The sequence below is a fragment of the Alternaria hordeiaustralica genome (assembly GCF_023758085.1).
Source record: "Alternaria hordeiaustralica strain BMP 2776 chromosome Unknown scaffold_48, whole genome shotgun sequence".
Taxonomy (NCBI): Eukaryota; Fungi; Ascomycota; class Dothideomycetes; order Pleosporales; family Pleosporaceae; genus Alternaria; species Alternaria hordeiaustralica.
The window spans coordinates 8,806-25,145 of record NW_026056820.1 but is presented as its reverse complement, the minus strand read 5'-3'; the positions used below and the strand labels follow the sequence as shown (position 1 = coordinate 25,145).

The 16,340-nt window shown below is 54.6% G+C and overlaps 4 protein-coding genes across 4 annotated transcripts; all 4 read right to left on the bottom strand.

Moving 5' to 3' along the window:
* Window positions 1-2,502: 2,502 nt before the first annotated feature.
* J4E84_010848 (uncharacterized protein) lies at window positions 2,503-2,861 on the bottom strand (the record flags this gene model as incomplete). Its single annotated transcript, XM_049393403.1, has 2 exons — window positions 2,503-2,633; window positions 2,705-2,861. The coding sequence occupies 2 exons, from the start codon at window positions 2,859-2,861 to the stop codon at window positions 2,503-2,505; spliced, it is 288 nt and encodes a 95-aa protein (XP_049238847.1).
* Window positions 2,862-6,203: 3,342 nt separating this feature from the next.
* J4E84_010847 (uncharacterized protein) lies at window positions 6,204-8,084 on the bottom strand (the record flags this gene model as incomplete). Its single annotated transcript, XM_049393402.1, has 1 exon — window positions 6,204-8,084. The coding sequence occupies one exon, from the start codon at window positions 8,082-8,084 to the stop codon at window positions 6,204-6,206; it is 1,881 nt and encodes a 626-aa protein (XP_049238846.1).
* A 1,637-nt stretch (window positions 8,085-9,721) lies between these two features.
* On the bottom strand, window positions 9,722-10,954 carry J4E84_010846 (uncharacterized protein; the record flags this gene model as incomplete). The annotated part of the gene is made up of 1 exon (XM_049393401.1): window positions 9,722-10,954. One exon carries the CDS (start codon window positions 10,952-10,954, stop codon window positions 9,722-9,724), a length of 1,233 nt encoding a protein of 410 aa, XP_049238845.1.
* Window positions 10,955-14,406: 3,452 nt separating this feature from the next.
* On the bottom strand, window positions 14,407-15,489 carry J4E84_010845 (uncharacterized protein; the record flags this gene model as incomplete). The annotated part of the gene is made up of 1 exon (XM_049393400.1): window positions 14,407-15,489. The coding sequence occupies one exon, from the start codon at window positions 15,487-15,489 to the stop codon at window positions 14,407-14,409; it is 1,083 nt and encodes a 360-aa protein (XP_049238844.1).
* Window positions 15,490-16,340: the final 851 nt, after the last annotated feature.

Here is a 16,340-nt window from a genome sequence, read left to right as displayed (position 1 = left end):
GAATGATTTTGCGGGACTAAGAAGGTAGTCGAAGCGAGAGAAGGGATCGAGAGTAGAACGATAGACTGCTGAAGCGAATGCTGCGTTGATGAGTGAAGTGTAACCAGCGGCCTTCGACACTCCTTATATACTTCCCAAGTCGAACCCGTACTATGTGTCGTATACCTCTAGACACACTCATTATACGATGGCGCGATGTTCCAGATCCAACACTTGATGATACCTTCCTAATACCTACTGGTCAGGCGCATAGCCATCCAGCTAGATTCGCCCTCCATGCTGAACTGGAAAGCGGCCTACACGATCCATCAGGTCGAACGCCGAGATACGAATTACTGATTGGTAGTCCAGGTCGTGTGGTGAAGGCCTCTTCACCAAGAGATCGGCGAATTACCGGGCTGGACAGGGGTATGAGTGGACAGTCCCGCTCGTGTGTTGACTCGGTAGGTATCAGAAGACCCTGATAAGTGATTTTCCTGGTGTACGGGACCAAGTCCGCCTATCACATCACTGTCACTTCGACCACATGTGCGTGAAAGTGTCCGACTTCGTGGTTGTCGTGCTTGCATCGTCAGGTTCTCCTGCCTCTTTGGGATAACGCCCGAATGCTCTCTTGCAGATTCGACAGCGAAAGCGAAAGAGGTGGTGGGAGATGCGGTGCCCGACTGTGTTGCGAGATCTTTGGAGATGCCGCATGCTCTTCCTAACGTAGTAGATCTGGTCTCCCTGAGTTCCTTACAATTTCCATCAGCTCTACTGTGCGATGGCATTTCTCACTGTACCTCGGCTCGCGACCACATCGAATTTCGAAATCGCTACTGTCCAAAGACCCTATGCAACGACGGAAAGCTCCCATGGCGCAGATATGCCGGATAAATTAACTGCAGCAGAAGCTTGTCGTTGCTTATCAGTTGGCGTGTGACTTGGCAAGGATTGGTGTGGTGGTGCTAGTACGGGATAGGAAGTTCGTGATAGGTGCTGCCCGGCGTGCACACCTGAAGTGTAGTAAGCTACTCATCTGCCAAGTTAGCTTGCGAAAGCTTGTTCGCGGCGAAATGCTTGAGTTGAGAAGGTGTGTTGAGTGGTGTTGAAAGAGCGTTCGAGATAGACAGGAGGAAGGACCGATCGGAAAGACGCCATTGGGTTCGGCTGGGCCTCGGCATTAAGAGCCGCACAAACAGCCGGACTGCGACATCGTTGCAACCCCATCAACAACACGATGTTTGCAATGACTATGAGGACGAAATCCCAGAATGCAGCGGAGAATGACAAGAGTCTGAGTCGCATTGTTGCATACATCGTTGTTGCACGCCAACAATGGAAACGTATAAAAAGCAATGTATACTGCGACTTAGGATGTGACATGTACTTTCTGGACTCTGAGGCTCTTGTCGGCGTCTACGGGAGACTTGACTCAGCTGTTTCGCATCAGAATGCCATGGCTGCGAGCGTGCGGCGTAGCGATTGCGGCGTCAGCACCCTCAGGAACGCTGCCTGATCCTTAGCTGCACTTTGCTGAATACCTACCTAGGTATCAATATATCCAGGCCCTCTTTAGACACAAACCTCCGCTATTTGAACATGTCAGCCTCACCAGACGCACGCGTCCGAATGACATCCAGTTCGAGGACTGGATGTACAGTTTATTCATACCCATCCCATGGCGGTATCATCATGAAGAGGTTTACAAACCCTGAGCTGGAGTGCCTTGGCCTCTCGTGCAGGCAGTCAGACCCAGGACCGTTCCATGACCAACAACAAGAAGACGCGTTCGCACTACGTATGCTCCACCTAGGTGCGCGCTGGTGGCCATCCCTCAAGTTCTACGAACGCCACACAAGAGACGAACCGTATCCTTACGGTTACCACTTCCCATCCCATCTTCACGTGGCCTATACCCCGACCAGCTCAGGAGTCTGGGTTCTAGCAGTATGGGCCGAGAACTCACAAACATGGTTGGAAGAATACGATCCGCCCCGAAAGCCCGAAGACTGGGTGGACTTGGCGTATTGCAGAACCATGGAGGAGCGATGTAAGATGTTGGAAGAGTTTGGCGCGACTCTCTATGAGGATGTCGAGCAGTGTGATAAGCTGCCGTGGAGTTTGGATGAGGGTGTTAGGGAAGGCAAGAGATACGAGGAGTTGCTGCGGAAGATGGAGGATGACGAATATTTCGAGGATTGGATGATGAGTCTGTGATCGACTGATGTTAGCGAAGGCAAGAGTAGATCATTTGCTTTAAAAGACGGAGGGAGAAACATCGACTTCTTATAGCATCACTCAGGGTCATGAAGAGATAAACAGCTTGTTAGATATGATCTGAATGCATTTCCATTGTTCTGTTAACCCGCAACGTCTGCCATAGCTACGACAAAAGTATATCGAGATAATACATGTCGCTGCTAATTTAGCATAGCCATGATCTGAGCGAACCGCTTCAACGCGCTCAACATTCCGCTCTAATCTCCACTGATCTCCGCACTCCTTGCTCTTTTCCCAAGCCTAACCCTGCGCTGCCGCCTTGCGCATACGCTTCTCATGCTTCTTGTGCCTCTTCTTCGTCCTCTTCGCGTACTTCTCCAAAGTCGCAATACGGTTCTTCGCCCAGTTGGGACCGGCGTCGGGGGGCGGGGCTGTAGAAGAGCATTGTAGTTAGCCAATGCATCGTATAGATATAGAACAAGGCAAAAGGTGGACGCCTTACTTCCAAGGTCTCCTCTAAGCAGACGTTCCTTCTCGTCCTCTCGACGCTCATGCTTCCGCTCGAAACGTTGGTGACGGTGTCCAGGCGATTCGGTGCGACAGCTCTGGGTGCGCTTCGGGTTTCGTGGTTTAGGGTCGTGCGGGTTCTGAGAGGGCATCTTGGTGGGGTGCGAGTATTTTCCCTTGGGTTGGTTAGGCATGTAACATCTTATGAAACTTGTCTTTCTAATCTATACCTTGCCTGGGTACCAGTACGGGTCGTTCTCTTTGGTGTAGTTCTTAGTCAAGTCGCGTCTGATGCTCCTCGCGCTGTCTTTCCGGTCGGCATGCTCGTCGTCATCAGTCAAAGGGCTGCATTCACGGTCTCTGCTGTCGTCGCGACCGCGTATCGGTCCATCGTCTCGATCACCCCCAGGACTGCGTGGACGATGCTCCCACTCATAGCTTGGCTCACGTTTGAAGCTGTCTCTTGAGCGATTGCGTGAACGATCATCAGATCCGCGCCTCGAATCGCGTCTATCATCACCATCCAGACGGTTGCGTGAACGGCCATCGCGATCACGGCTGCGGTCGCGCCTGCGATCATCGTCCCGACGGTCGGACGAACGATCACGTCGCTCACGGCTGCGCTCGCGCCTGCGATCATCGACCCGGCGGTCGCGTGATTGATCTTGTCGATCACGACTAAGCTCGCGTCTGCGTTCATCTCCCCAGCGGTTGCGTGGACGGTCGTCTCGCTCCCGGCTTGTTTCGCCTTTGATGTCGTCGCCCCAGCGGTTGCGAGGACGTTCCTGCTGCTCACGGCTGGGCTCACGTCTACTATGATAGCTATCATAACCGTGGTAGGTCTGTGGGTAGCTGTCGACGCGTCCCTGTGGTTCGTCGCTCGGCTCGCGTTTGACGCGATTGTCGATGGGATACTGGAAGTCCGACATCGCGCCGCGGGATGGAGTAGTCAATGCGAAGAGAGTGTAATGAGAACGAGAAAGGAAAAGAGAGAGGACGGATTGAAGTGACGGAAGAGAGACCGGACACGGTTTGAGGAAGCGACAAAAGAAATGACTCGTCGTTGCGAACTTGAAGCCCCGCTGCGACAATCAGGGAGGAACGACGGCAGTATACGGAAAGGAGCAGCGGGCCCGCAATGCCTAACGACGCGTCCCGCGTTGGGCGCGTATGCTGACACTTTATCAAGACTTACGCGCACTCCAATCTAGACACGGTCGAGATACCTCAGTCTTCGCGATGGAGACGGCTCATGATGACTTAGCCCAGGCGCAGGAGAAGAAAGTAGCCGTACCAATGACGTCACCCCGCTAGATCGCATCCATCTCGACAGGCACGGCCGAACACGAAGGTGACAAAGCTGCAAAACACTGTTGCCTCGGATTACCACATACTTCCACAACAGCCGCCACAGTATCGTACGCGCACATATCGGACACAATGCATCTCCTAACCTCAAGCTGCACTACCGCAGCAACTATACACTTACAATCGATATTCTCACAGCGAACCAAAGATTGAGACGCAACTAATAGGGCCACAACCATCTCTACAAAGTCGCGATATGGACAGCGTATACACAGTCCGCGCCTCACCCGGCGAAGGACTAGGCTGTTTCACTTCCACGACCATCCCCGCGGGTACGCTCATCCTTAGCGAAACACCCTTATTCAGCGTCGCAGAACCGCGCAGCAACAGCGCCGTAGTCTCAGCTTTTGCTTCATTGTCCGACTCGCAAAAAACCCAATATCTATCCCTGTACGCGCAGAAAACCTACGAATTGAAAGAGAATGGAGAAGAAGAAGAGGCAAGAGTAATCGACATCTTCAACTCCAACGCCTGGCAAACGGGGAGCTATACTTCTATCTGCCCCCTCGCCGCGCGCTTCAACCACAGCTGCATCCCCAACGCGTCCTTCGCATTCAACCCGCTCACTGGAAAAATCACAATCCACGCCATCGTGCCCATCCCCTCAAATTCCCAAATACGATTAAGCTACGAGCGGCCCTACCAAACCACCCTCTCGCGGCGCGCAAAACTCGCTTCCTACGGCTTCATTTGCGCCTGTCCGGCGTGCAGCGACCCCACCCCCGCCAGCGATACCCGGCGCGCGCGCATGGTGGTGCTGGACGCGCGGATCCGGACGGGGCGGCGCCAGCTGTGGAGACGGCCTGTGCCGAAAGCCGCGTTGGAGTTGTGCAGGTTGCTTAAAGAGGAGGGGTTGGTGGGGGAGGCGTTGGGGCTTGCGTGGCATGATGCGGCGGTGGGGTGGAGGAGGCATGGGAGGTTGGATCAGGCGGTGCTGTGTGCGGTGAAGGAGTTGGAAATCGCGTTGATGTGTTTTGGCAGGGAGAGCTCGGCGGTGGATGTTTCGACGGGGTTCTTGTTGGGGTTGAAGGGGGAGATGGGGATGAAGGCGAAGACGGGTGTTGCTGTGGAGGCTGAGGAGGTTGTGCGTTGCTAGAGGGGGTGTCTTGGTATGTGGTCAGGATGTCCTGATTTGGTGTTGAAGCATGCTCTGGGTATGCCGATTCTTCCATGCCACATTTCCGCTTCCTTGATTTGTGGCGCAGTAACGATATGTACAATGTGCCACACTCACAATCAAGCTTCCATCTCTAGCAAACAATGTCCCACCACTTCACATATCCCCTCCTCGCAAACCCAAACTTCCGACGCTCCTAGCCTGCATCGCGAATCTTCCCAGTACCTGCACCACTACCTACCCCCCCTCCAAATCACCACCACCTTCACCACCACCACCACTGCAGTAACCGCACAACCCTAGCATGACCAAAACCCCTCAAACTTCCCGCACCCCTTCAAAAGCCGATCAAATCGTGCGCCTTAAAAGCATTGTTCAGCCCCTCACAAAATACCCATCTACTTCCAATTCCAAATCAAATCCACCCCAGTGTACCGAACGCCAGAAAAGTTCCAGCATGCCACACATGTCCGAGTGGCTATGTCCCCACTGCTCACATATCAACCGTGGGGAAGGGGGTAGTGGGGAGAAATGCGGGGGGTGTGGGAAGTGATGATGATGATGGATGAGACGGATGAGACAGATGAGACGGAGGGAACTGTCTGCGGTTGGGGATATGAGATACCAAAGGAGAGGAATGAGGAATAGATGGGGAAGTGTTGGAGTGTGGGTGGGATGACGGAACGATGGCAGGCTGTTGTAGACGAGAGGGTTGATGAGGAGATGATGTCGAGTTTTTGTTAGAGACGAAACCTGAGCATGTAAAAGTTGTCTTGCAGGACTAGATCTAGATATGCAGATTTCCCAAACTCCATCGCTATGCATAAGATGTATCATCGCACGTATTTCCGAGTTCATCGAGTTGGTGTTGCAAGCAACGGTGTATGTATATATGGGGATAAGTACGACATCCCATACTTATCCCCATATAGATATACACCGTTACTTGCAACACCGACTGAATCATCAAACGTGACCTTCTCTTTTCCTCTCTCAGATGCCTCCTCTACTACCTAACCCGAAGCCGCTTTCCAGCAGGTTCAACACCGCCCTCTTCCCTCGCCGAACTATGCGCTTCAGAACCAGTCCAAACCTGACTCTTCACAGTCGTGGGGACAGTCGTACCGTTTCCTGCTTCACTCCCCTCATTCTTTCCCTCCATCTTCGCTCCAGCCGTCGGACCAACCTTCCTTGGCCCCTCAATAGAAAAGGAAAAAACCTCCCTCTCGGGCCTCCTCGACTTCCCCGTCGCCGGTTTTCTAACAGCATTGACATCTTCCTCCTTGAACAGCTGCCCCGTCCTCTTCGTCGCTTCCTTACCCGCCTCCGTCGCTTCTTCCACAATCTCCTCGCTGTAGTGCCACATCAGCGCGATTTCACCCCTTACAAGCGCAGTCGCCCAGAGACTGAGCAGCACGCCTGGGACGAGCCAGAGAAGAGCAGGTTGCGCGTGATTCATGAGATGTAGCGCGGCGAACGTAGCGACCAGACCGCCTACATAGCCCACTAGCGAGGCATTGAAATACGTTTTCGGAAAAGTGAACGGCGCTTCCTCTTTCCCGTTTTCTAAGGGTGCGGCAGACTTCCACAGCGGGCGTCCCATGAGTGAATGCGTCCAGAAATGGTCGCTCCAGCGGCCTGCCAGGGGTGTAAACTCCGCCTTTACAACCGTGTCCTCGGCTCCTTCAGTTGTTGCGGGGACGCGTTTCTGGCGGCGGAGGTAGAAGAGGTAGAGATCGAAGCGCAGTGCAAGGCCGATCATGAGTCCAGGGATGATGATGTCGCCTAGACCGAGCATGGCAGCGGCGTTCTTGCCCGAGGGCGTGGTGGCGGTGCCGGGTTTGGGGAACATGAGTTTGATGGGGACGTCGAGGGAGGATGCTACTGTTACCATGAGAGGACTGGAAGAAGTGGTGTTAGCAGTGTCCTGTGCAAGCGGGTGAAGGAGGGGAGAGGAGAGTACGTACGTGAAAAACACCATGTAGATGTCGTAGAAGAACAGCCCCACGAGTATCGCACTCCCTGTCGCAAATGTCGTCGGACTGATGACTTGGATACTGCCATACGCGAAACTGAAACCCAGCAGGTTCGTCAGGTACCATGTTTTATCCACGAGGTTGAAGTAGACGAGCGTAGCCAGCGCTACCACGGCACCAACAAGCGTGTGCGCGCCTACTCGAGCTTTGCCCGCCAGCGCGCGCTCGAGATACAGCTTCAGTGTCCACTTATTGGAGGGCATCGCGCGGTCAGCCCAGAGCCATTCCTTCGCGCCGTCTCCCAGCGGCATCCTCGCGAGGAAACCAGGCAGCGGAGTTGTGATAACCTTGCCGTTCTTGACATCTCCCGCGACAGGCACAGCCCTCCCTGCCTTGCCGTCGACATGGTACAGCGCGCCCCCGAGCACATGTCTCCTTGGAAATATAATCGAATGCCCAATATCCAGCACATCGCTAACCAACTTCGTAACCGCAAAGAACCCAAAGACAGCAAAATACGCATTAAGCGCTTTACTCAGTATACTCGGGTCCTTGAGCCACTTCAGCAAAAAATACAGCGTCGCCAGCGAAATCCCCGCGAAAAGCGGGAACAAGATGATATGTCTCGGTGAGAGTCCTTCCATCTCGTTCTCCGGCTCCTCATCCTCGTCCTCGTCTTCAGAGTCGCTGTCTTCATCTTCGGCGGCGGCGCGTGCGCGGTCTTTCCGGTTTTTCTTGGAGGGCTTCGCGGCGGTGGAGGGGCGGGTGAGCGAGGCGTGGGCGGCGGCGTAGATGGGGAAGAGGGAGGCGAGGATCATGTGGGCGTAGACGGGGAGGAGGGGTTGCACTTTTGTGAAGGCGTAGGCGGCGGTGCCGAGGGCGCTGGCGACGAGGCTGGGCTCCGTGTCTGCCATGGTGCGCAGAGGGGTGGGTGTGAGTTACGCGCAGGTGGATGGGGTTGGCGGGGATTTATGTGCCCAGGTGGTGATGTGGCAGGAGTGAGAGTGGTGGTGAGTGGGGAGGACTGCTGGTGAACCCAAGGTTACAGAGCTCGATAACCCTCAACGTGGCCTATATGCAACCAACCACAAAGACTTCGAACGTCAATGAGCGTGGAAGCAACCAGAGTACATTTCACATTCCTCTACCAAGCTTCTTCCGTCGCGCATTCAGACAACGACGCGACAATACGGCACAGTCGCGTCCTTTGCAAACAAATTCGGCATGCAAACCAATCAAACATGACGTCGCCGCATCGCGTCCAGCCAAACACCCTGATCGGCGTTCATGCATGGCCTGGCCAGACCGACGGGCCAGACCACCGCCATCTCCAGATCGGCCTGCACGAGCGGGCCCTTGCATGTTCCGCGCCCCTTCCTTCAACGCAAGACTACGCCCTAGTCTGAGTCAAAGGCGCACTCGATCGTTGTTGAGCGTGAAAGACGAGAGAAGATCGCATCGTCTTGGGAGCTGCCAGACTTCCACCACCGCCCCTCCTCCGCCCCTCCGCCTCCCCTCCACCTCCCCCACCCACCCATCCTTGCATGTTGCCCCCCCTTCCTTCTCTGTCTTTCGCGCTCGAGCGTGGAAGAAGGAAGATCACCTCGTCTTTGAAACTGTCGTCTTGCAAGCTGCCAGACTTCCATCACCGCGCCTGCGCCTCCCCACCAACCCCCATGCATGTTTCCCCCTTCCTTCACCGCTTGAAAACGATTAAATCATCCGTGCGACGACTGCCGCGTCTCATGATCCAGCATGCCTTTTTTGGCCCGACCCCATATGTCTTTTGGCCTGTACCGGGTACTCGGTATGTCAGCTTTCGGTGGTTAATATTAGCACAAAGGTGCGGAGAAAAGCATGTAGCCTGCATACTCAAATCCTGAGGTCGAGCTGGAATAGACGCAGTAGTAGTAATAGAGAAAAAGCATGAAGTAGATGCGCAAATGTGTGTTTGTATTGCTACCGAGTGTGTGTATTGTTGTGTTGCAAATGTATGCTGTATGTTCTTCTGTTTCCTCCTCAAGCTAAGCCATGCCGAAATCCACTGCCACCTGCCTGGCTGTCATACTTGCATTCTGCTCCTGCCTGCTCAACGACTCTGGAACGCAACAACAATCTCTCCAGAACTTCCCCTCCATCCCCTTAGATTAAGAATGAATGGAATTCGTGTGTCGCGTATACACTCGTGATGTGCTAAAAATACGCCCCACAAGAAAAAAAAAGATAAGTTCGTGTAGAGAAGAAGAAAAAAAGAAGCAAGAGCGCCGAATGTGCTAAATTGAGAGAGAAGCCGAAACACCCCACTTGTGCAAACAAAGGAAAAAGGCTTAGCAGTCTGATAGAAATGCTTGTGTGAAACGCCCGAGAGACAACCGGATTACAAGAGGGATATTTTGCGTGCAAAAGACAAGGAAGAAGCAAGTGTAAAAGAGGAATAGGCCGTTGGGTGTGGTAAGACCGGCTGAACCACAGCTTTTGGGCAACAACAACAACACCCCCGAACGCGCACGCTAGTAAAACAAGGAGATAGGAAAAGAGTTGTAGTGGTGTATCAGCACGGTGTGAGCCTGCTGGAGACGTTCAGGTCGCGGAGCATGTCAAAGGACATGCCGTCGACGTTGACGCGCTGCTGTGACTCAACGTACACGTCGTGCACGTTGGAGAAGGCGTTGCCCTCCCAAGGCGATACAGCAGTAAGCCTCTTGTTGTGAGGGTGTGGTGGTGTGACTGCCGCGATGACAGCCTGCTTCATCTGCGGGGTGATGGCCAGGCGCTTGCAGTCAAAGTACGAGGACGACGACACCGAAGACGAGGTATACGAAGGTGCTGACGTCGAGGTGAGCTGAGGTTGCGAGGGGCAAGACGAAGAGGGGTAGTCGGCGATGTCCTCGTCATCATCGTGTTCTTCCTCAGGTGAGGAACGTGGTAGTGCTGACGGGTCAGGAAACTTGAAGGCTTTAGCCGTAGTGGGCTCTGACTCTTCCTCTAGCGGCGTCGACGAAAATAGAAACGACGAATTGTGGTGCGAGGTCTCGTAGTAGCCTAGGATGGACGGCGTGAAGTTGCTTCCCTTGGAGTTGGGGCCTTGTTCACTGGAAAAGGTATACTCCGGGAGGGGAAGCGCCTCGTCATCCGTGTCGTCGTCGGTGGAGCTCCAGGCAGAGAACTGACTCTTCATCGGCGGTCGCACTGGGGGTATCTCGATGGCCTTTGGTCCATCGGTCTGGCGGCGTGCATTTGGGTTTGGCGACGTCGGCACTCGAGGAAACGATAGATCCGGACACGATCGGGGAGAGAGGGATGAGGTGGGGCGATGGTTGGATTGGTACGTCGGTATTGACTTGAGTTGGTTCTTGATGAAAGCGGCAAGGTTAGCGGAATAGTCGCCTAGCGTGGGTGACATATTCCGAGGTTCGCCATCGTTTACATGTGCGACCACGGTCGAAGTGCTGTTATCCGTGGCATCGGATGGCATGCGAGAGTGAGACCATTTTGCGTCAAAGGGAGATGGTTGATCTTGGGGGGTGGGTAGGGCGGCGAGGCCTTCGAGAAACTTGAGGTGGTCCTGGGGGTTGAAGAGACGGTTGACTTCGTCGTCGACGGACTGGTTGCGTCGAGCTCGGCGTTTCCGGACGGCGGCTCTGCCCTCAGCAAGAATAAGGAGTGCCTCTGGGGTTGAGCAGCCCAGAGCCTCAACAATGGGAAACGAGTTACTTCTTTGTCTCTGCATGCTGTGTCGGGGGCTCGCCCTGCGAGGGGATGGCGAAGAGTGGTGGGAGTCCATGGTGTATATTAGTCCGGATAGAGCGGGAGAGGTGCTAGTTCATGGCCGCAGAGCCGCGGAGTGAGTCGATGCTGGGAGCGAGGAGTCCTAAATACACAGTGCAGGTTGAGGGCAGACGTCCAGGGGGTGTTGTGACAGTGCTGGTCCACGGAGCAAAAGGAAAAGAGAGTTGCCGCGTGTAAAACGGATGGCAAGGCTACTTTGAAGCCAGAAAAACGGTCGACGGATCAGGTCAGGATGGCATTAGTGGCCCATCTCGCTTCCCAGGCCCCAGGCAGCCCTAGCCCGACAAGAAAATGCTCTCCTATGGGCCCAAGCCGAAAAGTACGAGTTGGCAGGCAGGCGTACGGGCACATGACGTTTACAGCCCTCGACCAGCGACATGGGTGGGTCTTGCACGGCCTTGGAAAAGCGCACACTCAGGATGAACTATGCTGCACCCCTGGATGGCGTGCACCCATCTGCCGGATCCCGCTGGCGTTTCGCAGCGCTGCCCAATGGGGGCCGAGAGGGCGTGCGGCCTGTCATGCGCCGTCTGCTACCGTCGTGGCAAAGCACCGGAATCTCCGTTTTGCCATGGAGGGTTCGCGTTGGAGCGCCTGATGGTGAGAAAGCTCGCAGCCTGTCAGCGGTGGTGGAGGGCCTGCGCAGACGTGCCGCGACAGCCTGCGTGAACCATCGTACCCACATCAAACGAGGCCTGTTGCGTGAGGTCGTGGTGATCATGATCGACGCTACCCTTGCTTTTTTCCCTCGCTGTGCTGTTTCTCCAAGGCCTGATCAGCCCTGCCACTGATGCGTTTGGCCCGACGATCTGTCTCTGACTGGCCGCAGCTAAGATAAAAGTGCGATCGATCAGCACTGGCCGCGCAAGCGAAACTCTGCTGTACATGTAAACGGCGGTTCACGTACCCTCGCGTCGTCGTGATGTAGGAATTACACCTCACCTGCGCTGCATACACGGGCGCGCTCGTAATTGTCCGAGGTGGGTGAATGTGCGCCGTGCTAGAGCAGGTACGCCGAAAAAAGAATAACCGGCCCGACTCGAGCAGACGCGACACTGGTCCGAGGCTGAGCAACGCGTTCGCATCACGAAACCCGCGATAGAGTTGGATTTCCAGGGTCCTGAAGAGTCATACCCTCCGTGCCGATGCCATTTGGTCGGATATCCGGTGCCGTGTGGGATTCGATAGGTCCGACTGTGGCTGCAATACCGTAATCACTGGCGGCCTCCCTCCGATAGCCTCAGCTGTCAGACTGAAACTGTCGCACCGACAATTTACTTTGTACTGCACTCTGCGACTCACTGGTAACCTCGTGAACTCTCAAGTCACCCCTCATTTGCTTTTCTCGTCGCCTTGTAAGGCTTCGGCTGCGCCCTGGTGCTCATCTTACCCCCGTCCAAGCGCCGCTTCCTGGCCATGTCGGGCTGTTTCCGCATGCAGCTTTGGTCGCCCGGGCATCAACACCGCATCTTTTTTTTTCACGATTGACATCATCACCGCGCTCATGAGTTGTGCGCACGCAGCAGCCTGATCAGCACGGTGCGCTGGATTTGCCCGAACAACTCCTCTGACATGCGAAACCACGACGCCCCGGGCCACCGTCCGAGCCTCGCCGCCGTCGCTACCAAAAGGGCTGCCTGCCCAACGGCGGCGCCTTCCCGGATTGCTTCACTTTCTCGCTGGCACCTGCTTGCATGTCTGTATCTCCAGTTGTTTCACCACCCTCGACGGCAGTAGCCCCGCACGAGGTATGCCATTGTGCGACAATCCCATCTTCGATCCCCCACCACCTCTCACCACCTCACCATCTACTGCGACACCTACCCGCCCATCTAACTTTGCATCCTCACCCCATCTCACGTAATGCGTTCGACCGCATCCTAGGGCACCATCACCACACCCGCCGGTCCTTTTTCCTAGAGTCGGCACGATCCGACCAACCCATGCTATTCGGCAATTATATCGCGGGCCTTGTCATTCTCTCGGTGCTACCTCTGCTTTTTATCCTGGCGCGCTTCTACTCAAAGCGCACGCGACTACTGCCATGGACTATTGATGATACGTTTTTGGTGTTGGCCCTGGTATGGCCTGACCCCTTTACAGAAGGCACTCTCTAACCACGTCGGGTAGCTCCTCCTCTACGTGGTGATGGCAATGTTTATTGTTTGCGAGTCGCTCACGTCTGCGATTCATACTGTGTTGCTAATTTCATGAAGCGATGGCTGCTGGTCTTGTCCGTCAACACATGGTGACAGCTGCCACGGCGGATCTCAAGCGAACGCTGATAGTATGACATTCTTGCTGTGGATAACATTCTGGCTGTGAGGCGGGCGCTCACGCTCACAGATACTGTGGCTCTTCCGGCTTCCCCTAGCCATATGCACAGCCTTCACTCGATGCGCGATTCTCATCTTCTTCATTCGGACCTTATACACCAGGACGTACAGCTGGTTGAGATACGGTGGTATTGTCAAACCTTACACATCCACCACCATCCGGTATCCACATGTTTATTAATCCAAACCACAGCTCACTTTTGTACCATTGCGGCAATCGCCTTGGGACTAGCGTCTGTCATGGTAATCGCGCTACACTGTCGACCGATCAAGCAAAACTACACAATACCTTTCGAGGATCCACGATACTGCTTCCGACTGAAGCCCTGCGTGGTCACCATAGCGGTGCTGGGAGTAGTCCTAGATGCGGTCATCTGGTGTTTTCCACACTATGTGGTCTGGCATCTGAAGCTGCGCCATTCCCACAGGGTGGCTGTGTCGGCCATATTCGCATTTGGGTTGTTGTGCGATCAGGGACCATCCTCTCTCAGTCATGGCTAACGTGAGTAGCAACATGTTCATTGGTGCCTTTCGTGTCGACTCACTGGCCGATGTCGCATACCAAGGCGACGTAACGTACGGCATGGGCAACACTCTGATGTGGGCAATCGCCCAGATAAGTACTGGAATCATTGTAGCATGTCTGCCTCATCTACGTCCTTTGTTCGATTGCATTCTGCCACGCCGGCTCATCCACCTCAGCACCCGCAAATCCAAGACTCAATCCAAAGCCTCTCAGGTCTCAGCTCAGTCTGTACTCGTTCCTCCGATCATCCAAAGCAGAGCTGGATCCATTGTTGTCACTACGCAGATCGCTGTTCAGCCCGGTTCGCCAAATCTGTTACCACCTCCACCACCGCCGATAGATATCGTGGATGGGCAGCTTGACCCTTTGGGCCCGATATTCCACGTTGAGCCAGGACCTGCGAAGCGTACGAGGGTAGTGTCATATGATTGTGGTGTGTCGCCGCGTGGTTGTGGCCTTCCTTACTGAGCTGTGGCTGATGTCGTGTTTTCTTACAGATACGCACTGTTGCATACACTTCGCTTCCTCCCCGCATACCTAGTTTGGTACTTCTCTGGGTGTTTGAAGCCCGACAATATGAGATAGTTATTCTTCAAGTGTTAGGACGTACGTGGACCATCCAGCCGCCGCCAGCTGAATGATTCGCTCGTCCCTCAAAGCTGTGACGCCTTCAAATCTCTTCTTGAAGTCCGCATCCGTTGCTAGACCCAACTGGCCCCTGCTGTTGTCTCCCGCCGCGAACAAAACTCTTTTGACCCTTCCTTCCGTCTTACACGTTTGGGCTGCCACTAGGATGTGGCCATGACCAACCGCTACCTCATACACCTTTGCGTCCTGACCATCTATCCGGACGTCCAAGCACTTGACAAACTCCTCCTGAACGTCATCAGTACTGATGCCCGTTACCAGTGCGCTCGTTTCAGGATTGCCATTCAGCACGTCCAATTCTTCATTTGACCCAGGACATACCTGACCCCATAAGAAGAGTTCGCCGTCCGAGTCGAAGGCCGCGCTCATGTACCCGCCCGATGCCACCTTCGTGACGTAGGTCACCTCAAGGTAAGGCACGGGCGCAATGTCTAAAGCACCATCATACGGTCGGCCCAAGCACTTCTCATACCTCGGATCCCTTGTCTCCGTCCAAACGTGCCCATCGGCATCTAGCGCAGTCATCGTCGTAGCATTCTCAACGCACAGCGGGAATTCGCCAAGTTCGTAAGGAAGGACCGTTACTCCGGTCCCCTCACCCATCTCACCGGCCTCAAGATAACGCCGGAAAGCCGCAAAGTCTTTGACCCGCACCACCGACTCCACAGCCGCGGAACGATGCTCAACGTAAACCAGCACATGCCCCTCACTCCCGATCTTCACGTCCCTCACGATCTCAACCTGATCGCTTACGGTGAAAGTTTGTATGTCTGGTACGCCAGTATCCTCGATCTCAACATCGGTACCGAACAAGACGACCGTCTGATCCGCTGCTTTCCGGTCGATGTCCTCCCCACTCTTGACAGTCAACACATACCCCCTCACTCCATCGTGCATCGTGCTACCGAAGAAGATGATCTCGCTTCCATTATCGCGATTTGGACCGATAGGAAGCGCTCGTTTCAGATCGCTGTCGCTGGTCAAGTATTCTTTCTGAGCAGCCGTGAGGCCTGTGCCCATGTACCGAACGTGTAGTTCCCCAACACCATCACCACTACCACCATTCTTATTCCCCTCTTCATCATCTCTATTTCCATGATCGACTGGGTTGCTGCAAGCGACCACAGCGTCGCACCAACCCGCCCAAAGCACTCTGATGCTCTGTGCCTGCAAAATACACCCAGTGCTCCCCGCGCTAGTCCCAGGGCGAGCACCCTCGTGTTTCACACCAAAAGCGTACAGCCGCATAGTGCGATCCCGACTTGTCTTGTAGCGGACGAACAACAAACAAGCTGTTCGAAACAGAAAGTAGAAACGAGAACGACAGAAGCAACACAGGCCGTTGGGATCTGTAACCAATGTTGTCGATCAATACGCCTCTTCCCGTGTCGATCTGCGGGCGGCGCGTGGGGTTGGGTTGGGGGGTGTGGGTGGAGGTGTTACCGTACCAAACATTCACCGTGTCGCGTAACGTGTTGTGACAGATCCATGGATGGGGCCAGATGGGTCTTAGCGTCGACGTGACGCGACGCGCATTAGAAGATTCGAAGACGCAGGATCACAGGACGCGTTCGTCCATCCCTAGCGTAGGCGCGTACGTACGCGTCCTTCCAAGCTTGCTGTTCTGCGGTGCAGCCCGAGTGCCCGCGGAAATCTTAACCTGAGCTCCACACACTGTGCGCTTTGTCTGCGTCTGTGTTTCCATGATTAATCTTAATTAAAGTTGTCAGTTTAGTAGACTTTCGCAAACAACTGTAACAGTGACAGCGCGGGAAGCGGGTTGCGGGAACCGTTTTCTTTACTTTGCGCTTCGCTTCGCTTCGCATTGCCATTGCTCATTGAGTTCGAAACATTGCCCGTTCCTCCATCGT